This window comes from Astyanax mexicanus, chromosome 21, assembly GCF_023375975.1.
Source record: "Astyanax mexicanus isolate ESR-SI-001 chromosome 21, AstMex3_surface, whole genome shotgun sequence".
NCBI classification, from domain to species: domain Eukaryota; kingdom Metazoa; phylum Chordata; class Actinopteri; order Characiformes; family Acestrorhamphidae; genus Astyanax; species Astyanax mexicanus.
This window is the reverse complement of record NC_064428.1, coordinates 25,725,666-25,747,571: the sequence shown is the minus strand read 5'-3', so window position 1 is coordinate 25,747,571 and position 21,906 is coordinate 25,725,666. Positions and strand designations below refer to the sequence as shown.

At 38.1% G+C, this 21,906-nt stretch overlaps 2 protein-coding genes across 2 annotated transcripts; one reads left to right on the top strand and one right to left on the bottom strand.

Moving 5' to 3' along the window:
• Positions 1 to 82: 82 nt before the first annotated feature.
• setd4 (SET domain containing 4) lies at positions 83 to 12,771 on the bottom strand. The gene is made up of 10 exons (XM_007251346.4): positions 10,232 to 12,771; positions 10,028 to 10,123; positions 8,914 to 8,951; positions 8,187 to 8,275; positions 6,397 to 6,826; positions 5,308 to 5,482; positions 4,755 to 4,836; positions 3,932 to 4,012; positions 3,125 to 3,248; positions 83 to 1,702 (listed from the first exon to the last, which is right to left on the bottom strand). Exons 1-10 carry the CDS (start codon positions 10,293 to 10,295, stop codon positions 1,529 to 1,531), a joined length of 1,353 nt encoding a protein of 450 aa, XP_007251408.3. The 5' UTR covers positions 10,296 to 12,771; the 3' UTR covers positions 83 to 1,528.
• cbr1 (carbonyl reductase 1) lies at positions 12,750 to 20,740 on the top strand. The gene is made up of 4 exons (XM_007251347.4): positions 12,750 to 12,832; positions 13,035 to 13,322; positions 18,424 to 18,531; positions 19,644 to 20,740. The coding sequence occupies exons 2-4, from the start codon at positions 13,037 to 13,039 to the stop codon at positions 20,078 to 20,080; spliced, it is 831 nt and encodes a 276-aa protein (XP_007251409.3). The 5' UTR covers positions 12,750 to 12,832; positions 13,035 to 13,036; the 3' UTR covers positions 20,081 to 20,740.
• The last annotated feature ends 1,166 nt before the right edge of the window (positions 20,741 to 21,906 follow it).

Here is a 21,906-nt window from a genome sequence, read left to right as displayed (position 1 = left end):
TCTTTACTGGCTTCCAGTAGCAACGTGCATCAGATATAAAACCATGACACTGGCCAACAATGCCAAAAATTGTTTCTGTAATCTGTATCAAGAGCTCTTTGTGCTTCAAGTACAGCTTGACTCTTGTGGCTGGGATCTCTCAGGACACGTGGAATGGAAGCACTCAGGTTATTCTCAGTCCTGACATCATGGTAGTAGAACTAACATGCCAGAAGTCTTGTTATACGAAATAGTATTGTGTGCCACATCCCATAGAAGAAAGAGTTCTCTGCACTGACCTGTGAGATATGTGTGTGGGGCCTCCTGTATTAGAAATGGATATAATTCTATCCAGAGCTGCTCTTCTGTTCACAATTCTAGCCAGACTGTCCACTGTGGGTGTTAATACTTTCTGTGATGTACTCTTGGTACACAAGTGACACTGTGGGTCTTGGAACATTCAATTTTAAACATTCGGCAATTATAAGTTTAAGATTTTAATTTTTGTTTTTTCCCATTTTCTCGCCAATTTACACAGACAATTACCCAACCCACTTATTAGAACTCCCTCTATCACTTGAAGTGTGAAGACTAGCACACGCCTCCTCCGACACGTGAAGTCAGCCACCGCCTCTTTTTGAACTGCTGCTGATGCAGCATTGCCGAGTAGCATCACAGCGCGTTTGGAGGGAAGTGCAATGACTCGGTTCCAATACATCAGCTCACAGATGCAGCCTGTGATTAAAAAATTTTAATCAATCTCACTGTTATCTATGGTTCTATAAATCCATATTCCGCCATTTTCAGCTTCTCTTCTGTGGTTAAAAGGCGCCTGTTCAGTGTGTGTGGTGTGCTCATATGTGTGTGATGTAGCAGCCTACTGTTCCCTTATTGGCTGGATACAGCTCGGGCCGCCAGATTCATTTGAATAAAGTTTTTCGCCGGACAGCAAAGCTGCGTTCTACTTAACACAACGCGACCCAGCATGCACCAAACCATGTGGCAGCTCTCTCCACTGAAATAATTAGGATGTGTTGAGGCTTAAGTGCTAGTGTTAAACCACACAAACAAGATATTACCTCGTAACTTACAGGTGTGAGGAATCCTGTGCAATGCCCTGAGGCAACACATGATAACATGATCATACTATTTACATACTGCTGTCCTATGACTTTCAGAATGTCAGTGTTTAGAACTAGCACTTCCATGATGTATAGTTAAGAGATATAAAGAGAGCCAATGCTTCAGGAACCTTTCTTATCATTCTATTCTATTTTTACTTTTCATTCTCTCCGCCTGCACTCTTCACCAGTCCCCAAGCTGGCATGCTGCTGCCTGTTCCCCATTCATGCTGGGATGGTTGTAAATCCAGCCGAGCGCTTCGCCTATTTTGGACACACTCGCTAGCTGGGGTTCCAGCACTTGGTGAATGGGTACAAGGCCTATTATTGTGCAGCCCAAGAAATATCCCAGTTCCCTTTGCTCAGATTTGGCCAAATCCTCCACGTCTTGGCAGGAACACGAGTAGTGACAATGCCCTCTGGCTCCTTCAGCGTTCCTTGTTCTGAATGCCGTCCTGTTGCCATGGCGAAGATTGTGGCAGAAGGCTTCGGAGAACGTCTTTGGAGTGTTCCAGAATCACCCGTTCCTCTCGTCTCAGGCCCTCGACCACGCCGAGCTGTTCAAGTCGAGCCTGGTCTGATCCGTCTTTTAGCAGAGTTAACTAGAAAAAAAAACAGAACAATGCTCATTCATCATACAGCACTGAAAAACATAAGAGATTTTGATTTTACCAAATTACAAATCTCTAGAATATAATCAAGAGGAAGATGGATGATCACAAGCCATCAAACCAAGCTGAACTGCTTGAATGTTCGCACCAGGAGTGGCATAAAGTTTTTCAAAAGCAGTGTGCAAGACTGGTGGAGGAGAACATAAGATGCACGAAAATTGTGATTAAAAACCAGAGTTATTCTACCAAATATTGATTTCTGAACTATTAAAACTTTATGAATATGAACTTGTTTTCTTTGCATTATTTGAGCTCTGAAAGCTCTGAATCTTTTTTATTCTTTCAGCCATTTCTCATTTTCTGCAAATAAATGCTCTAAATGACAATTTTTTTATTTGGAATTTGGGAGAAATGTTGTTCATAGTTTATAGAATAAAACAACAATGTTCATTTTACTCAAATATATACCTATAAATAGCAAAATCAGAGAAGCTGATTCAGAAACTAAAGTGGTCTCTTCTTTTTTTTCCCCAGAGCTGTACATAAGAGGCCAATAACACTCTTACACTCTATTACACTTAAATTCCAAAAGTCATGGGATAGCAATGTCAACTAATTTTTAAAGTGTTACCTCTACTGATTTACCTTTTGAGTTTTTTTTCTTGTGAGGCTGGACACTGGCCAGCATGCTCATGGCAAGGCAACATGAACTATCAGAGTTTTATCAGAGTGCATACGATTTTATATGAATGGAAAATTTCATTTCTGTCAAAAGTCATGGAACGCAATGATAGTTCCTGTCCCATGACTTTTGACAAGTCAGTGTATACTGTGTGTTTTGTGTGCAAACCTCTTGTAGCTCATATATATATATATATTTTTGAAAATTTTTACTTTTTGACATAATGTGAATCTGCCATTTGACTTTAAACAAAAAAAGTTTCAAATGTTCCTGTAAATCTGCATTTTTTCTAATAAGACATTTTTATTGGAACAGTTAAAAATACAATAAATGTAGCATTGCTAACTATAAACAAAAATTAAACTATATGGATAAAAGTATTTGGACACCTGCTTATTTACCTCATATAAGTATTTACTCAAAGTATTTGATGGAACACCATCATTCCAGAGAACACAGTCCTTCCACTGCTCTAGAGTCGAATGCTGGAGGACTTTATACCCCTCTATCCAATACCAGCTATGGTGCTAATAGGTTCATGCTTATTTGCTCCTATTATTACAGTATGTATAATACAGTATTTCTTCTCTAGAGTAACTAGACAAGCTGTGGGTGTGCATTTGCACATCTGGTCAGCGATAGGTGTAACTTAAATTAGCTGAATGCATTCATTAGAAGAGATGTTCACACATATTTGGACACATTTAGTATAGAAGAAGCAGCAGGCTCACCCTCTCCACTGCACTGGCATTGTCGTCACTGAGATGCTGGCACAGTGTTAAAGCAGTATGAATGTGCCACTCCTCTCTATCTTGGCTCACTGCTGCCCCCAACAGGACATTCTTCCAGGTGGAGCTGCAGAGCAGATTCATATACTGTACATTATTAGCACGAGGGTGAGTAAGTGTGTATGAGAGATAAAGCTTGAATCAATGGCTGCATCCAGAAACTTCTGCCAGTACATTACATTACATTACATTTGGCAGACGCTTTTGTCCAAAGCGACTTACAATAGTCAAGTACAATGTAAAATAAGTTTAAAGGTAAAACATCTTTGGATAGGGATAAAAGGAGGTCAAAGGGGAATAATAGGATAGAGGAGTGAAGGAGGGGAAGAAGGAAATGAGGTTAGAAGTAGTTAGTGTGTTAGAGGTGTTAGGAGAGTAAGTGCTCTTTGAAGAGCTCTGTCTTCAGGAGTTTCTTAAAGATAGCGAGAGATTCTCCTGATCTGGTAGTGGAAGGTAGTTTGTTCCACCATTGGGTAATCAGATTCCTATCCTCCCATTCATTTTATATTCCAGAATTACTCAGAGAAGACAGGAGGAGAGAAGAAGGAGGAACGAAGAGAACATGCAGGGAATATCTCTTCTCGTTTACCATTTTCACAGCCAATAAGATGGCACCACAATATTTCAAAAATTTCGACTGAAACTTTAAGGTTTCTGGATACAACCATCATTTTTTAGCACTAATAGAGAAACTGTAATGATGTAATGAGAAATATAGGCATAGTCAATATAGGGTTAAACAAATCTTACTATTGCTGTGGCTTTAGAGACAGTAATCTAAGCACAGTCATCAGTCTCCAGGATGGTCCATCTACACCAAACGTAAGATTTCTACATGGGAGAGAGAAACAAACACAACACTTATGTTAGGTCTCTTTTACTAGCTTGAAGATTCTGTCCAATCACACATAACATTTTTTATACTGTGAAATGGTGGAGCATTCTTCGCTGAACGTCCCACAGAAAACACTGTGTTTAAAAGCACAGAGGCAAATTTCAGCAATCTGTGTTAAAGCAGCTTCACACTGCACAGATATATGCGCTGAAACACAGAATCTTCTCACTATATTTACTTCTTGCTCACCAGACAGCAAAATTGGTGCGCATTTTGGTGAGTTTAGGTTCATGCATGTATAAAACCAAACCAAACAGAGAGAGAAAACATAAAAAAAAATAATAATAATTAACTCATCAACTGATCCGGACCATAGAAACCAACCACATGCAAGAAAATGCCCTTTTATACTCAGAAAATTAAGTTTTAAATTTAGAATTCCTTACAATAAAGTAAAAAAAAGTATAAATATAACTCCAGTTTACATTTCTTACATTCATTCTTTTATTTACATTTAAATATCCACTATAAACACTTTAGTCTTAAGACAAACAAGTGTGATTAATCACAGTTAATCACAGAATATTGTTGTAATTATTCTGATTAAATGATTAAATCGATTGACACCACTCATTTTAATAAAATTGAAAATGTCCCTCTTATTGACACTTCCATGTCTTAACAGTTGGCATTCCCTAAACTGTGTGCTAAAATGGCAAACTCAAATTAATACACTACCTTAAAAAATCATTCTTCTTCAGAAACAGGAGCTTCTGAGGTAGTTGTTTGTCTCCTTCATCCAGACACAACTTTAGAGTACCTAAAGAGAACAGACAGAAATACTAGACATCTTTCAGACCAGTTACCAGGCAACATCAAAAATATTTACTTTGTTTGGAATAGTCCTATTCCTCTATATTACCTTTCTCAGCAATTACCCTGGTTTTAAACCCTGGTTTTTAATCACAGTTTTCATGAATCTTGGCATGTTCTCCTCCACCAGTCTTACACACTGCTTTTGGATAACTTTATGCCTCTCCAGGTGCAAAAATTCAAGCAGTTTCAAGCTTGGTTTGATGGCTTGTGATCATCCATTTTCTTCTTGATTATATTCCAGAGGTTTTCAATTTAGTAAAATCAAAGAAACTTATCACTTTGAAGTGGTCTCTTATTTTTTATTTTATCTTGTAACTTGCTAATATTGACATTGTGATATGTGGCTTTCTGATACTGTAAACACGCAACTATACAATTAAGACACTAAATACTGACGTTTATGTGAGAGAATCACCTAAGTCAACGTAGACCACGCTGTGTATGTTGCCGTGGGCAACAAAACCATATTCCAGAAGGAGTCGTTGGTTATCATGAGGACCATAGCAGATGAAGGCTTGCTGGAATTTTCTACATCCTTGGATACTTCGGATCTCATAGCAGCTCGTAAGCTTATTGAAGCCAGCTTCAACCTAGTGAAAGAAAAAAATTAACATCAGGATCTGGCTTTCTAGCAGAGACCTGAGACGTGTAGTATGAAAATTCTGCAGCAGTATGTGGAAGAGCATTGTCCTGTTGGAATAAGAAGTGGAGTGTGCATTCAAAAAAGCTAGGGTCACTAATTGCAGGACCTTCATAATGCAACATTGGGGTGCCGAGTGGTCCAGCAGTCTAAAGCTCTGCCACTGCGATCGGGAGATCGCTGGTTCAAATCCCAGTCATGCAGCTTGCCAACAGCCCTGAGAGAGCACAATTGGCCTTGCTCTTTTTGGGTGGGTAGATGGCGCACCATCACTCCTAGGGTAATGTCAATCAGCACAAGGCATCTCGTCGCTGCGCTTTCCTCCGAGTGCGCTGTGATGCAATAATGCAAGAGCAGCAGTAGTTTGAACAGAGGCAGTGGCTGACGGAGGAGACATGTCCTAGTCTTCACCCTCCTTGTGACATCACTAGTGAAGGGTGGATATACAGCTGAGTAACACCTAAGTAGTAGCTGAATAGGTAGGTGGGTCAATTGGTCTTGGTAAATTGGGAGAAAATTGGGAAAATTTTGAAATAAATAAAATTATAAAAATTAATGCAACGTTGGATTGTCAGAATGCCTACAATAAAAACCAAAGGTGATCTGACATATGAAATTGTACCCCACACCATGACATATGGCCTTCTGGGTGTGGATTTTTTTTTTTTTTTGCATGCAACTAATACATGACCTAGGGCGGTCCTGAGGGTCCTGAACATTAAAGAATAGGGTAAAGGATAAAAATGTGTGAACCGATAGAGAAACAAATACAAGACTACAGTCTGTAATTGTAGATCAATGGACCTAAAAAATGGGCAGTGAGTTAGTGACCACATTTTGACGATCTACAGAACAATCTCTTACCTGTACTGTAGGACAGTGATTGAGTAGGTCCAGATATGGTGCCAGAGCAAAGACATCCTTCTCCCTTGACAGAAATTCGCTCTGGGCGTGCTCCATATACACCGTACGTGTGTTCACACTGCACCAGGCCCAGCAAAATGCATCCTGGGTAAACAGATTCTCCACAGGCTGAGTAAAAAGAGGCTGAAGTGATAAGAAGAAAGGCTGTGAGGAGAAATAAAGCTCCTGAAATCGTTCCTTTTGCTCCACTGCCTTTTTCCATACATCCCGAGGCAATAGCTCCATGATGTCAGCTGAGAAGTAGACAGGGCACGTGTAGGACTTGGGCAAGACTCTAATGTAAGGGCTCCAATCTGCTGCTTCTCCATAATGTCTCTCAGCAATAAGAAAAGTACAGAGGGCTACCAGTGGAGATACTGAGGGCTTCCACCTGTATGGAAAGATAGTGTAATGACAGTCATCATTGGATTCATTTTTTTAATTTGATACAACATACATACACTGCCTCATCAAAAAAATGTCGCCATCTGGATTTAACTTAGAAAATGATGTGGGGATGATGCTGCAGTTGGTCTGCAGGTCTGGGTTCAGCAACAGTATGTGCTGAAAGAATGAGGTCAGTTGACTATCTGAATATACTGAATATAGACCAGGTTATTCCATCAATGGATTTTTTCTTCCCTGATGGCTCGGGCATATTGCAAGATGACAATATCAGGATTCATGGGGCTGGAATTGTGAAAGAGTGATTCAGGGAGCATGAGATCATCATTTTTACACATGGATTGTTCACCACAGAGTCCAGATCTTAACCTCATTGAGAATCTTTGGGATGAGCTGGATGGAGAAGACTTTCTGCAGTGGTCAGACTCTACTATCATCAATGCTGCAAGATCTTGGTGAAAAATTACCAGAACACTGGATTAGGGGTGGGCAATATTATATCATATACAATATATCGTGACACAGAAATATCATGATATTAAAAATCCATATTGTGATAATAGGGATGGTTTGTCTTAAAAGTAGTCCATTATTTACTGTGAAGCTTTGTGTATTTATTGTATAATTGTTTTAGTTTATAGTTTTTGTTTGAAGTTTATATGCATGAAAATATTCTGCAATATTATTTGCTGCATTATATTATTTTATGCTATATTATTTATTTTGCCACATAATGATTATACTGTTATACTATTATACTATATTCCTGAAATTAATTAATTATTTTTCTGTTTTCCTATATTGCCAAGTATATCGTTATCGCATAAATACCCTGAAATATTGTGATATTATTTCAGAGCCATATTGCCCACCCCTACACTGGATTGAAATAAATCTTGTGACATTGCAAAAGCTTGAAAACAATTAAACAATGCTATAGTGAATATGTGCTGCAATCAAAGCTAAAGGCGGTTTACCGAAATATGAGAGTGTGTGACCTTTTTTTGGTCGCAAATTTTTCATATGGTACCTATAATTTTGCATGATATGGACAAAAATGCAATGTGTGAAAGCAGTTGGATGTGAAACATGATAAATTAAGGCCCCAAATTAGTTGCATAGTAAGCTTCTCAAATGTTTTTCGCCACTAGGCTTGACTACAATTATTTTCCCAGACTAAGAAATCGTTTTAGGTCTGCGTTCACAGTGGACCTCTACCTTTAACGTTGTGTGAAGGAGATAGATCGGCAAATGAACCACATATCCCATTAAAAACAATGTGTTTAAAAGTGCAGTGATAAATCAGCTTGAGGGATTAGTGTGGAATCTGGCATTATTGTTGATACCTCTTTATATATTCTCCCAGGTAACTCTTCAGAACTGTACTTGTAGTCAACAGGCACCTCTCAGGTAATGAAATCACCACATCATTGGCCTGCAAAGAGCAAAGTAGCCAGTTATTAGGCATCCTTTTTATTTCTTGTTTTTTTTTCTACACTGTAGATTAATATTCAGGACATCACAACTATGAAGGAACATATGCAGTTATCAAGTTAAAGAAAGTGTTAAACAAGCCAAAATAGGTTTTATCCTTTAGATTCTTCATAGTAGCACCATTTCCTTTGTTGCCAACTTTGCCCACTTTTGGTTGATTCTCTCAGGCTTCTTCATGTGGTACAGTCTGGAATAGTTCTCCAACTGTCTTAGTGGAGTTATTGAGGTGCTGAGCTCTTGTTAACTGCTTTTCCTTCACTAACTGCACCTCATCTCATCCCAAACCACCTGAGTTAAATTTTTATTTCAGGTGTTTGTGAAGGCCAAACTCTTTTTTTTGTATACTACCCTAACTGCATATGTTTTCCTTTATAGTTGTAAGCCTTTAATATTGATTTTTTAATAATTATATTAATACAATGTTGTAAATAATACAAATAAAGAACAAATATTAAATTAGATTTTGTGTCCAAACCTTTGATTGGTACTGTATGTGTGACAAAAAAAAAAAAAAAAAACAAACAAAGAAAAGAAAAAACAGTCAAACCAGTCTTATATATTATGGCACAAAGGCATTACCTTGATAGGCTGTGTAGACATTAGCCCTCTTCCAGTGTCTACATAGAAAAAAAAATGTTAAAACTACCCTTTATGATGTTAGCATACACAATTTTAAACATTGATATATATCGCTAATTTCAGATCATAATGTTACGTAGCAAAAAATTACATCTTTTTAAGGATACAGTACCAGTAAAAAGTTTGGATACACCCCTTCTGTTTTCTTTCATTTTATGACTTTTGACATTGTAAGTTTAATACTGAAGGCATTAAAGCTATACAGGAACAACACACGCTAAATAAAAATAAAAAAAGGACACAAACCAGATTGTTTTATACATTAGATCCTTCTGAGTAGCCATATTTAGCTTTGAGGACAGATCTGCACACTCTTGGAATTTTCTTAATGGCTTAATGAGGTAAAGTCTAAGAGTTTCTGCAGATGCTGAACAATAGTTGCTGCTTTTCCTTCATGCTGTGCTCCAGCTCATCTCAAATCCCAAATTTACTACGTAAATGTGTCCCTTTATTGTTTTTAATATTAATCTACAATGTAGAAAACAAATTGAATAAAGAAATAAATAACAACATGGATTGAGTAGTTGTGTCCAAACGTTTGACTGGTTTTGTATGTGAACATCTGCTTAACGCGGGATCTTGTTGTTCAAACCAAATTCTACATTTTTACAATGACATGACAATGACATTAGCACAATTAAATTTTATACTAAAATTTGATGATGGACTCACATTCAAGTCGCACTCCCATGGATTGTATACATATCTGATTCAGGACCACATATAAATCAAATCTGATTTGAAAAAATCGGATTTGGCACATTCACACAGCCATAAAAAAAATCTAATCTAGCCACATTGAGGAAAAATGCAGATTTGAGTCACTTCAGCCTGCTAATGTGAACGTAGCCAAAGTGTCTCAAATCGGATTTAAAAATAAAAAATCGTATTTGGCACGTTCACACAGCCACGACAAAAACAAATTTGAGTCACATTGAGCTAAAAATCAGATTTGAGTCCCTTCAGTCTGGTAGTGTGAACGTAGCCTTGGGTGCCTGATAGAACCACATGCATTCTACCAGTCCCAGTAAGCTTAGCTCGTCTACTAACCTACCTGAGAAGTTTGCTGGAATTAGGGACTGAGAATTAAACCCCTTCTTTGTGAGCCATCGTCTTAGATCCACAAACGGAGCTTCGTGTGATAATGTAACTAAAGAACAACAAAACAAGTCAGACATTAGTCTCAGAAATGTTATAACACTAAATGAGGACTTTGGTAGTACCTACATCAAACAAGACAAGACAGATCTAATCTCACCACTTTGAGCCTCTTCTCTTTTTCTCCTCTTTTTCCTTGCTCGTCTTCCTCTGCTGTTCTTCATAGTGTCTTATGTTTAATATAAATTCTCTCACACACTCATATTAGCTTTAAACATTAAGCAACAATCTAGCGTAACATGGTTCAGCTAAACAAATATTAACTGTTATACTGTGTTTTATAGAGCGTACTCTCTTTATTATTGGTTTGTTTTGAGTGTTTGAGTGTCATTAACTCGAACTGTATCTTAAAGTACACAAAATAACTACACTTTTTGTCTGTTCCTCACTCCGCTTTCGGCCATGTGTTTTCTCCCACAGCTGATGACGTAAGCGCGTCCGCTACGTAAAGCTGCGTAAACGCTGATTTCTATACAAGTCGCTCAGAGCTTTGCAGGGAAACGGACGATCCGAATACTATACAGTGCAGCACAAGCAAGACTTTTCTGCGCAGCCGCTGTCTGATGCTACCTTCAACAGCTCCTCGAAAGGATGTTGCAGATGATACAAATGCATCTCAAAATAATAGAATATCAATGAAAATGTACTTTATTTCAGTAATTCAGATCAAAACTGTTCTATTTTAAGCGTTTATTTATACCTACAGCCAACGAAACCCCAAAATCTCAGTCTCCGAAAATGAGAATATTATACAAGACCAATTGGTACTTTTGGCAGTGTGGGCAATGTGCCAAATCCTGTTGGAAAATGAAATCCATATCTCCATAAAAGTTGTCAGCAGAGGGAAGCATGAAGTGCTGTAAGATTTTCCAGAAAAAAAAAAAAACACTGCACTGACTTTGGACTTGATATAACATTTCATTTGTAAATCAAGGAAGCAAAGTCTGGAGGAAGAGGCACACAGTCCAAACTGCTTGAGGTCTAGTGTTGTGTGACGGTGTTGATCAACTGCGTTATATCAAGTCCAGTGCAGTGCTTTCTCTGAAAATCTTACAGCACTCCAACAACGAGAAAACTAGAAGTCTTGAGAACTAGAGAATCCTAAACGTGCTCCATTTACAGTGTTGGAAATCTACACGAGGCTAAATGCTGCATTTGTGTAGTCTTTTTAATGAGTCGCTTGAGTTTTTTTACTCTGGATTTCAGTCAGAAAAATAGCTAACGTTAAATCCATACAGATACGTGGTTGAGAGTCATGTGTGTTTACTGTGCGTACCCTCAGCAAAGCGCCATTTTTAAGTTATATTAAAAGTAGTTTGCGAGCAGTACAGTGAAAGCACTAGAAACTAACTTACTGTTATAGTCTTTAGAGAATTTAAAGCAATGGCCGATATATTAGGAAATAGCGCCTCCTGACGAATTAAACGAGGATTTCGCTCCGATTTAACCAAGAACCCTAAATATCAATCCTAGATTAAGAAAAAATGTATTCAAAAGAAATAAACAATTAGTGTGATGATCAAATGATGAAATATGTGATATAGTCCTGCATACGATTTTACAAGACCACGTAACTCGTTTCTGTTGTCCTGTGTGGGTGTCTGTATGCACTAGCCTGCTAGTCTGGCTAATCTAAAACATCGCTAACATGTAATATTAACGCTAGCTACTTTAGAAGGCTTACAGTAATAACAGAATATGGCTTTTCTGCTGTTCCTGTTCTCTCACTAATACACGATAAACAGTACAGATACCTGCATTAATTACATCAAGCTTGAACATTAGACAGGCGCTGAATTTCGGTTGGAGATCATTATTGCTATTTTTTAAATACATTGGGTTGACATCAGGCTCCGACATTAGACGTTAGATTTAGAATACTGGTTAAAAAATAAAGTCACATGTCTATCAAAATTGTTGAGCAGAAAAACGTTGAATTTTAGTTACCTAACGTTACAGCATATAAACACCCAACAGCAGTAGATTTTCACATTGTTAGCAGTTTGGGTTTTGGTCACCATGCTTCACAATTAAATATTCTAATTCTACCTTAGATTGAGTTTTGGTCACCTGATGTCATGACCTACATTCAACCAGATAAGCTGGGCATGTTCAGATAGACCACAGGTTTACAGTAATAATGGATTATGGGGATTTATACAGTGCACTTTTCTTTTGTTACTGTTTTCTCACTAATACACGAAAAATATTACAATAAATATAGTAAATAATACATTGGGTTGACATCAGGCTCCAAAATTAGACATTCGATTTTGAATACTGGTTGAAAAAAGTCACATGTCTATCAAAAACGTTGAGCAGAAAAAATGTTGAATTTTACCTACAACATATAAACACCCAACAGCATTAAGTCAGATTTTCACATTGTTACCAAACGTTGGGTTTTGGTCACAATTAAATGTTCTAATTCCACTTCAGATTGACCTACATTCAACCAGAGAAGGTATGTTGACTTTGGCAGCGATCTGGGCATGTTCAGATAGAACACAGGTTTACAGTAATACAGAATATGGGGAATTATTGTTTAAAGTTTAACAGTTAGTCCGCAGGGGCTCGCACCTGTTTGTTTAAAGGGGAACGCCCCTTTCCTTCTCGCGCCAAAACCACGTGACAAGGTCCCAGGAAGGAGTGTGTCTGACGCCGCGCTTTTCTCTTGTTACTGTTCTCTCACATATACACGGTAAATAATACAGATATTTTAAGTATTTCTGTTGTTTCTGCTGAACGCGCGCGCGTGTTAAATTACTGTAGTTTGTTTTGTATTTTGGCGTGTGTTTTGCGCGCGCGCTCTATCTCTGCAGCAGCAGCGGCGGTTAAACAGTCAGTCAGCAGCACCTGTCTGACCGGTTCTCCGCCCTCTTCTCTCTGTCTCCTCTCTGCAGGCATGTCTGCGCGCAGGGTGGCCCTGGTCACCGGCTCTAATAAGGGCATCGGGCTGGCCGTGGTCCGCTCGCTGTGTAAGCAGTTTGACGGGGACGTGTTCCTGACGGCGCGGGACGTGGGCCGGGGGCAGGCGGCGGTGGAGGGGCTGAAGGGGGAGGGGCTGTCCGCGCTGTTCCACCAGCTCGACATCAACGACCCGGCCAGCGTCCGCACCGCGCGCGACTTCTTCAGAACCCAGTACGGAGGAGTGGACGTCCTCATCAACAACGCGGGGATAGCCTTCAAAAGTAAACAACTGACCTTCTCATAAAACGTTCTGCAGACGTTTTAATTTGGTTGAAAAACAACAATATCAACATTGGTTTGACTCAGCTTGACTCAAGCTCAGTGTTAGACAGATGTTGCCCACTAAACATTAGACGTCTTATGGACGTGAAGATCATGTCTATATTGCGTCGGTCGGTCCAAGACCAATTCTGTACGTCTACACGACGTGCAAACTAGGTCCGCTATTTGGACGTCTAACTATGACCCCACTTGGACGTCAATATGCAGTTAAACATTTGAACGTCGGACTAGGTCACTTTTTTGGACGTCATGGGGACGTCTAATACAGGTGCAGGAAATTAACATTATTTAAGAATATATTTATTTTTAAATGTATGTCAAAATTGTTGTTATCAATATTGTTAATCACTATGAATATAGATTATTTATGATTAAGCATCATTTATTTCTAATTATTTATTTGAGTATTATATTTTTATCTATTTAATTAATTAACGAATGTAGGTATTTATTTACGTATGTTTTTATTTTTATTTGGAAATGCAATTTATGTGGAAAATTGTTAAGTTGATTTCAACCAGTCAACGCCACTCTGATTTGCTGAGACCGCACGTCATCATAAACTCCACTCTGATATGCCAAGGCAAAACACGCTAAACATTTTCTGGCTGCTGCAGTAGCTCAGCTCAGCTCAGCTCAGCTCATTCAGTTCAGCTCGCTCAGCTCAGCTACGCTCCGGACCGGACTCAGCTGCCAAGCTATAAGGTAAGACGATATGTATAAGTTAATGTATTTGTAGTGTTAGTTGTTTTAGCTCTGTGGTCTTAAATCATCTGAACCTGCTGGCGTTGCCTCTCTTCCCAGGCAGTTAGCTAGCTAGCTAACGATAGCTAAACAGTGGCCATAGTTAAAATGGAATTGGAATTACTTTTGAGAACGACCGTAATGCAAATAATATTTACTGTAACCGAAGCTTTAACGTAGAAGCATTGTCCGGTCATTAAGTCAATGCACTAACCAGAGCTAGGCTGATAAGCCAATCTAAGCTAAATCAAAGAACCGTCTTTGGCTAAATTCGCTAAGCTAGCGTTAAGTTATATAAGTTTGTGGCACCCACAATTAACCTAGGCAACTGGGGGCAATATCAAGTGCATTTTGAATAGCCTGAAGAAGTAAGTTTATGTTAATATTACATAAATAAGGCAATTTAAAATAGTTTGTTGTGGGAAAACATTTATTAAAATAGCTTAATATGATGTGTGAGAATTAAAACGGCACGATAATTCTGGTCAGGTGTTAAATGTGTATTCCCGCCTTTAGCTTAGCGTTAGCTTATCGTTAGCTTAGCGTTAGCTAAGCCATAGCATGAAGAAGTAAGTTTATGTGAATATTACATAAATAAGGCAATTTAAAATAGTTTGTTGTGGGAAAAAAATAATTAAAATAGCTTAATATGATGTGTGAGAATTAAAACAGCACGATAATTCTGGTCAGGTGTTAAATGTGTATTCCCGCCTTTAGCTTAGCGTTAGCTTAGCGTTAGCTAAGCCATAGCATGAAGAAGTAAGTTTATGTGAATATTACATAAATAAGGCAATTTAAAATAGTTTGTTGTGGGAAAAAATAATTAAAATAGCTTAATATGATGTGTGAGAATTAAAACAGCACGATAATTCTCGTCAGGTGTTAAATATGTATTCCCGCCGTTAGCTTAGCGTTAGCTAAGCCATAGTGTGAAGAAGTAAGTTTATGTGAATATTACATAAATAAGGCAATTTAAAATAGTTTGTTGTGGGACAAAAATAAATGGCCATCTTCAACATTTTCTGAGATTTCTAATTTGTCTTTTTCTACTTGTGCAGATGGAGTCATGAAATGTGACGGGACAGCCACCGAGGACTTCATACTTAGGAGCATCTCAAACATGCACCACAAAGACGTGGAGGACACACCGCTGTCTCTCAGGACCTAGAATCTTAATGAAAGTATAATGATGTTAAGGGAAGGTGTAATGTAAAGTTGTAATGGTGTTAAGGGAAGGTGTAGTGGAAAGGTGTGATAGTGTTGAGGGAAGGGGTAATGTTAAAGGTGTAATAGTGTTGAGGGAAGGGGTAATGTTAAAGGTGTAATAGTGTTGAGGGAAGGGGTAATGTTAAAGGTGTAATAGTGTTAAGGGAAGGTATAATATTGTTAAGGGAAGGTGTAATGCAGGGGTCTCAAACTCATTTTTGCCGAGGGCCACATTGACATATTGGCTGTCCTCTGAGGGCCAGATGTAACTTATAAATATAAGAAAATGTAACCAGATGTAATATAAAATGAATGTAATTACTCCTTAATGTTAAATAACTCTCAATATACTATTTATTCAATCAAATATTACAGTTGCATGGAAAAATGTTTGCTTGTTGCTCTATTAACATAAATCCTTTTAATTTGTCATGTTATGAAATCCAAAAACTCCATCAATCAAGAACCAAACTATTCAAGTGAATAGAAATTACATCAAGTACAAGTTATATTAACTTTGATCAAAACGTTTGATACTGAAATAAGGCTTAATAAATATAAAATCAAAAATTGTGAGCTGTGACAGATTTAGCATTTCCTCAGATTTAGCAGTTCCTCATCCAACCACTAGTCGGAGCTGCAGCTGCAGCACCACAAGCCCGCAGTCTTTGCTTAGTCAGAGCTACAGCCCAGCCACGGGCTACAGGACTCAGCTGAGCCAGTCTGGAGCGTTTTGAATTTTTTTTAAGTTCTTCTGTGTATGAAATAAAATAACCCCACTAACCGGATAATACAGCTCTCTACAGTTCATCTTTCAGCCCAAGCAGCTAACAGCAGCAGTTTAGAGCAGCGTCACGGAGGCACTGCTCGGATTACATTATAAACAGGTCAGTTAGCGCGCTGCTAACCTCAGGATGTTTATAACTACGGAGTTTAGTGGACACACCACGGCTGCAAGGTTAGACTGTTGAAGGCTACTGAAGACTACTAAAGCAGGCAACGCAGCGTAAGCAAAAAAAAACCAAAAACCACACACACACCAAAATACAAGTTAAGATAAAATATGAAAACGAACATAATAAAGCATAAATAATTAAATTGAATTGCGGGCCAGATGTATGTTTATTTTGTTAACCCGTGAGGGGCCGTATGAAACCGCGTGGGCCGGTACTTTGAGACCCCTGGTGTAATGTAAAGGTGTAATAGTGTTGAGGGAAGGTATAATATTGTTAAGGGAAGGTGTAATGTTAAAGGTGTAATAGTTTTGAGGGAAGGTATAATATTGTTAAGGGAAGGTGTAATGTTAAAGGTGTAATAGTTTTGAGGGAAGGTATAATATTGTTAAGGGAAGGTGTAATGTAAAGCTGTAATAGTTTTAAGGGAAGGTAAATGTTTAGTGAAATTGTTATGGTGTGAATCTAAGGTGTATGTTATGTTGATGTAAAATAAAGGCATTAACCCCAAATGAGATTTACTCATTATTATATGAGTTTATTATTATATTAATGTTTCCCCAAACAGAAAGGGTCAATTTAAAATCAACAGTGGTAAGATGGGGGTAATTAATTTATCCCTTGCTTTTACTGGTTCTTTGCAGGTTGACATGTTTTGGAAAAAGTGAGAGGGTTGAAATTCAATTTATTTGTAAAGCATATTGTGTATAACTAACGTGCATAACTAGTTCCAGAAGGTTGTGAACCTGTTCCAGTAATTGTTTGGCTTAGCTTTGTATGCGTTTCCAGTTAACTGCTGAAGCTGGAACAATGGAACAGTTGCCACCGTCTGAAATGGCACTACAGTTATGCAGGGAGCCTCAAAGTAGTTGGTCTATAAAAACGTATACATGTAAATTTCACGTAGAAAAGACGTCCACAACGACTTAATTTAAACTAGAATTAGCCCTTATCCGGAGGTCTGGGGGACGTCAATACTGGACGTGCAGAAGACGTCAGAAAAAAGACGTCGTCTGGCGTCACAGTCTGCACCTTCAGGAGACCAAAATTGGACGTGCAAAAATGACCTAGAAAAGACGTCGTTTCAACGTCTCTTTGTTTAGTGGGTGTATTTTGGTTAAAAAAAAAAAAAGTAAATTGAGTTGACATTGTGAAGATGTTAAATTTTGGCTGAAAATGAAAATTATGTCGATGTTATTCAGACGTTAAAATAATGTCTAAAACCAAAAAAAAAAATAAAAAAAAAAAAGTCGCATCAGTTTAAAAAAAAAAGAGCAACACTAGGTTGACATCAAGCACGTTAAACCGATTTTTGTTGATTTTTTTTGTTGGAAATTGTAGTCCCCTATTTGTCAAAAAACAAAATTGGATGACCATAAGCTTTTATGTTCGACAGATGTTGAATTTGTTGAATTTAAGTTGAAATACAAAGTCACATATCTGTAAAAAAAAAAACAAGATTAGGTGAACATCAAGCTCCAGTGTTAAACAAGTATTACATTTTGATTGGAAATCAAATTCACATATCTGTCAAAAAACCTCAACATTGGTTCAAATATCTGTTGGGTTAAAATTTGGTCATCTGACGTCATGACCTACATTCAACCAGATATGCTCTGTTAACAATGGCAGCCAGCTGGGCAGGTTCAGATAGACCAGTGGTTACCTGTTCAGCTGTAGGAGAGCTACCTATGTCCCAGTCCTGAATTTTGTAATGACTGTCCGTGTAATTTGACACTAGCCAATTAGTTACAGTAACAGTTTAATGTATCGCCAGAAATGGCAAACTCAGCATAAATCATCCATTCTGGTCCTGAAGGTGTTAAAGCAAGAACTCCCCACAGTGTGCTGGACAGTTTGGACAGTTAGACACTATGATTCCTGCCATAGTCTTGCAGGTCCTTATCTGTCCATCACAAATGATACAGATGTTCAAAGCCCACAAACTCTTGATTTTAATGCAGGAAGTTTTATGTTGGTTTGAAAGGAATATTTAGGTTTAAAAAACCTAACTCTATTCAATAATAGTTTTAGGTTAGCAAACCCTCAAGCAAATGTTTCAACTATGCTCCTCCATGTGATTTAGTTGACCTCAGCTTTGGGATGTTTGATTTGTATATGTCCTCTTTTCTTATAGTGGCAGATACAACGCCCTTTGGGACCCAGGCTGAGGTGACCCTGAAGACCAATTTTTTTGCGACCAGAGACATGTGCAATGAGTTCCTCCCCATCATCAAATCAGGAGGTATGTGATAAAGAAACATCTAGTATATATATTGTGTTAATTGTTGGCATCCCTACTAGTGAATACATTCAGATACTTAAGGTTCCACCATATGCTGACACAGTTGTGCAAAAACTCACACACACTCACACTTACACAGACAGTTTATCTAGTTCTTGTAGAGGATAGGACTAAACCTTGAACATATTGGCACCATTCCTAATTTTAGGCCTGAATCTGTTGGAGACTGTTTGGGGAGATTATGTGGGGTGGTGACCATCTGATATCCTGACCTCAGTAATGTGCTCAAATACAGTCAGTTCCTCACAGCAATGCTTTAGATTCTAGCAGAAATCTATTCTCAGACAGTAGAGACAGTGACTCCAACAAAAGCAGTATACCATTTGTTTCCTTAGCACCTTTGATACAGAAAGAAACAATGAATGAGCCGATGCCCTACTTCTTTTGTTCATATAGTGTAGGTAAATAAAGTGAATACAAGTAGTTTTCACAGCTACAATTTAAACATTTACAAGACTGTTTACAGTGCTGGCACAGATTAATATTTAATCAGCCTCTAACTTCTAACTGCTCTAACTCTTTTTTTGTTTGTTTTGAATCTCAGTTTGGGTAACAATGTATTAACAACAATGTATTTTTAGTCTATGGTTGCCTCTTCTTCTCAGGTTGTTTTAACTCCCCTGTCAGAAGGGAAATGCCTTCATTTTCTCAGGCTTCTGATGGTTGTGCTATAAATGGGATTAAAATATGTGCTTCCCTGTCTTAAAACATTCAGGCAGCAGTTAGACTGTTTTGCCACCGACTGTGGAGCTGTATAGATATATTTGTCTCAAAAAGAAAGGAAAGATACATTTAGGCACATTTAGAACTGCGTTTTCTTTCGTACAATCTCACAGCATTTGAGTGGCCCTACAGTCTAACTGCCTCATAGCAAGTGTGAGAAGATCATGAGTTTAAATCCCAGCAAATGCTTAGTACTCTATTGTCAAAAGGCTCCCTGGGTCTGGAAACTTGATGTAATTAAGGACGTTCTAGCCTGTATATAGGAATATAAGGAATTATCCCCAGGCTTACCTAGTCAAGCCTTTTGTTCTGGTCTCTTTAAATCACAGGTAGGGTGGTGAATGTCTCCAGTGGGATGGGGTCCATCGCCCTGGGTCGCTGCAGTTCTGAACTCCAGGCCCGATTCCGCAGCAATGACATCACAGAGGAGGAGCTAGTAGGGCTGATGGAGAGCTTTGTGAAGAAAGCTCAGGAGGGCGTCCACAATCAGAGCGGCTGGCCTGACACAGCATACGGGGTGTCCAAGACGGGTCTAACCACCCTGACCAGGATCCAGGCCAGGAAGCTGACCGCAGAGAGACCAGGCGATGGAATCCTCTGTAACGCCTGCTGTCCAGGCTGGGTCAGGACAGATATGGCCGGGCCCAATGCAACAAAGTCACCAGACGAGGGCGCCATCACCCTAGTCTATCTCGCCTTGCTGCCACCTGGTGCCAAGGAGCCCCATGGGCAGTTTGTATCCGAGAAGAAGGTCCAGCCTTGGTGAGGAAAAGTGTATGGCTGAATCTCAAATGAATCCCTATTGTACTTTCTGTAAACATGTTTATGTGCACTATATAGGGAATAGGGGGCCATTTGTGATTGTTTGTTCAATTGATTTGTTTCTTACAAAAAAGCAGCTTGGCACATCAAAATGAGTTAATGATTAATTAGTTAAGATTAATTCATAATTTTGCATTATATTGTTATCATTAAGATTTAATTATATATTAAATACATTAATAAAATATATATTTTAAATCTTCTCAAAACATTGTGTCGTATTCTGTGCGAGTTAGATTTAATTGGTGCCTTTTGATATGTATACCTCCGTCTTTATTCTTGACTAGTAACTATAAACCAAATAAAATATTTTCATGCTAAAATTTTCTTAACTTTTTTATTTTTGGTCTTTTTTTCCCACATATTATATACTGCTTGATAATGCAAATGCAAATCCATGTAATTCAGGTACTGGTACGAAAGTGTAGTGCACTATATATAGGGAGTATGGAGCCATTTGGAATATTGGCAACTTAACACATCAAAATTAATTATCAGTAATTTAATTATGTAGTAAGTATATTTATGTTTTAAAATGATCTAAATAAATTTAATTGGTGCCTTTTGTTTTGTTTGTAAACTAAATAAAAATGTTTGAAATATTTATTTTTGTGATTGCATCAACTTATTGCCAGTATAAAATCCATACTAAATGCTATAAAAACACCACACCGGAAATCCAGTTAAATGCCATCTTATAAAAAGGCAAAATAAAAGTCTTTCAAAATAAAACTCACCTGGACTCATTGGATAAGTGGTGAAGGTCTCCGCTGTACTTTTTCAGACGTAAGCCAGATAATTACAGACCTCTACATTTTATCTGTACTGTATAATTGATGAATTTGATGCCTACAGTAATCTGTGCTAACTCAGTGGACAATTTAAGGGCCTATAAGCTTGGTGTAAGTAAAACCAGTTGCCTCAGAATTTTTAAGTAATATTTACGGAAAACTTGAGTTAATTAAACTTGAAACTTTGTTATTATGCCTTAATTGTTATATTGCTAGAGGTTTTATCAGTTGCCTTATAGAAGTTAGATGGAGAAAGAAAATACTACATAAACAGTAGAGCACACAGCCAACACAGGGTTAGCTTGCTCTTACAGCAACATAGTCCAGGTAGTTTAATCATGGTATATGATCTACAAATTTATCCAAGGTAGCCTGGAAGAATTACTACACATTGACAATAGGTGTCAGAAATGGAAGGGTAAACCCAGTATGCAAACAGATGGTGCCAGAAACCAATGGCAGACTAAACTCAATTATTAAAGTTGATTCAATTCAAAGATTTTATTTGAATGCATGTGTGGCCACAAATGTTCATCTAACTCCAAATATTTAATGTTTGAAAATATGAAATTTTACTTAAAACACAGTGGGGGATGTAGGGTTTGCACTGCAGGAGTAGATGTATCTCTGAGGAGCTGTAAAACTGGTGCCGGTTTCTTGTCTCCCAGAGTGTGTTGGGCAGAGTCAAAACAAAGCTTATCACAGTAGCTGTTAGAACAACAACTGTCTGAATATGGACATAAACAAGTCTTTATCAGGGTCATGCTAACTTTCTCACAGAAAGATGTCCTTGATCCTGAATCCAAACAAAGCATAATAACACACACACATACAGCCTGCTACTCTCCTACACATGCAACAAACAGCTCCAAGACTAAGACCACAGGTGCCAGGAAATACTCCCTAAAATGTATGACAGAGCTGAAAGAGATGAAAAGAAATAAAAAGGAGACAGATCCTTCTTGAAGTGATATTATAC

Excerpts from the sequence above, each read along its gene's own strand:
- setd4 (XM_007251346.4), bottom strand. The coding sequence starts at position 10,295 with ATGAAGAACAGCAGAGGAAGACGAGCAAGGAAAAAGAGGAGAAAAAGA. Across the intron at positions 10,124-10,231 it reads AAGAGAAGAGGCTCAAAGTG|TTACATTATCACACGAAGCT; the intron begins GTGAGATTAGAT and ends GTTGTTCTTTAG. Across the intron at positions 8,952-10,027 it reads AATTCCAGCAAACTTCTCAG|ACACTGGAAGAGGGCTAATG; the intron begins GTAGGTTAGTAG and ends TTTTCTATGTAG.
- cbr1 (XM_007251347.4), top strand. The coding sequence starts at position 13,037 with ATGTCTGCGCGCAGGGTGGCCCTGGTCACCGGCTCTAATAAGGGCATC. Across the intron at positions 13,323-18,423 it reads CGCGGGGATAGCCTTCAAAA|TGGCAGATACAACGCCCTTT; the intron begins GTAAACAACTGA and ends CTTTTCTTATAG. Across the intron at positions 18,532-19,643 it reads CCCCATCATCAAATCAGGAG|GTAGGGTGGTGAATGTCTCC; the intron begins GTATGTGATAAA and ends TTTAAATCACAG.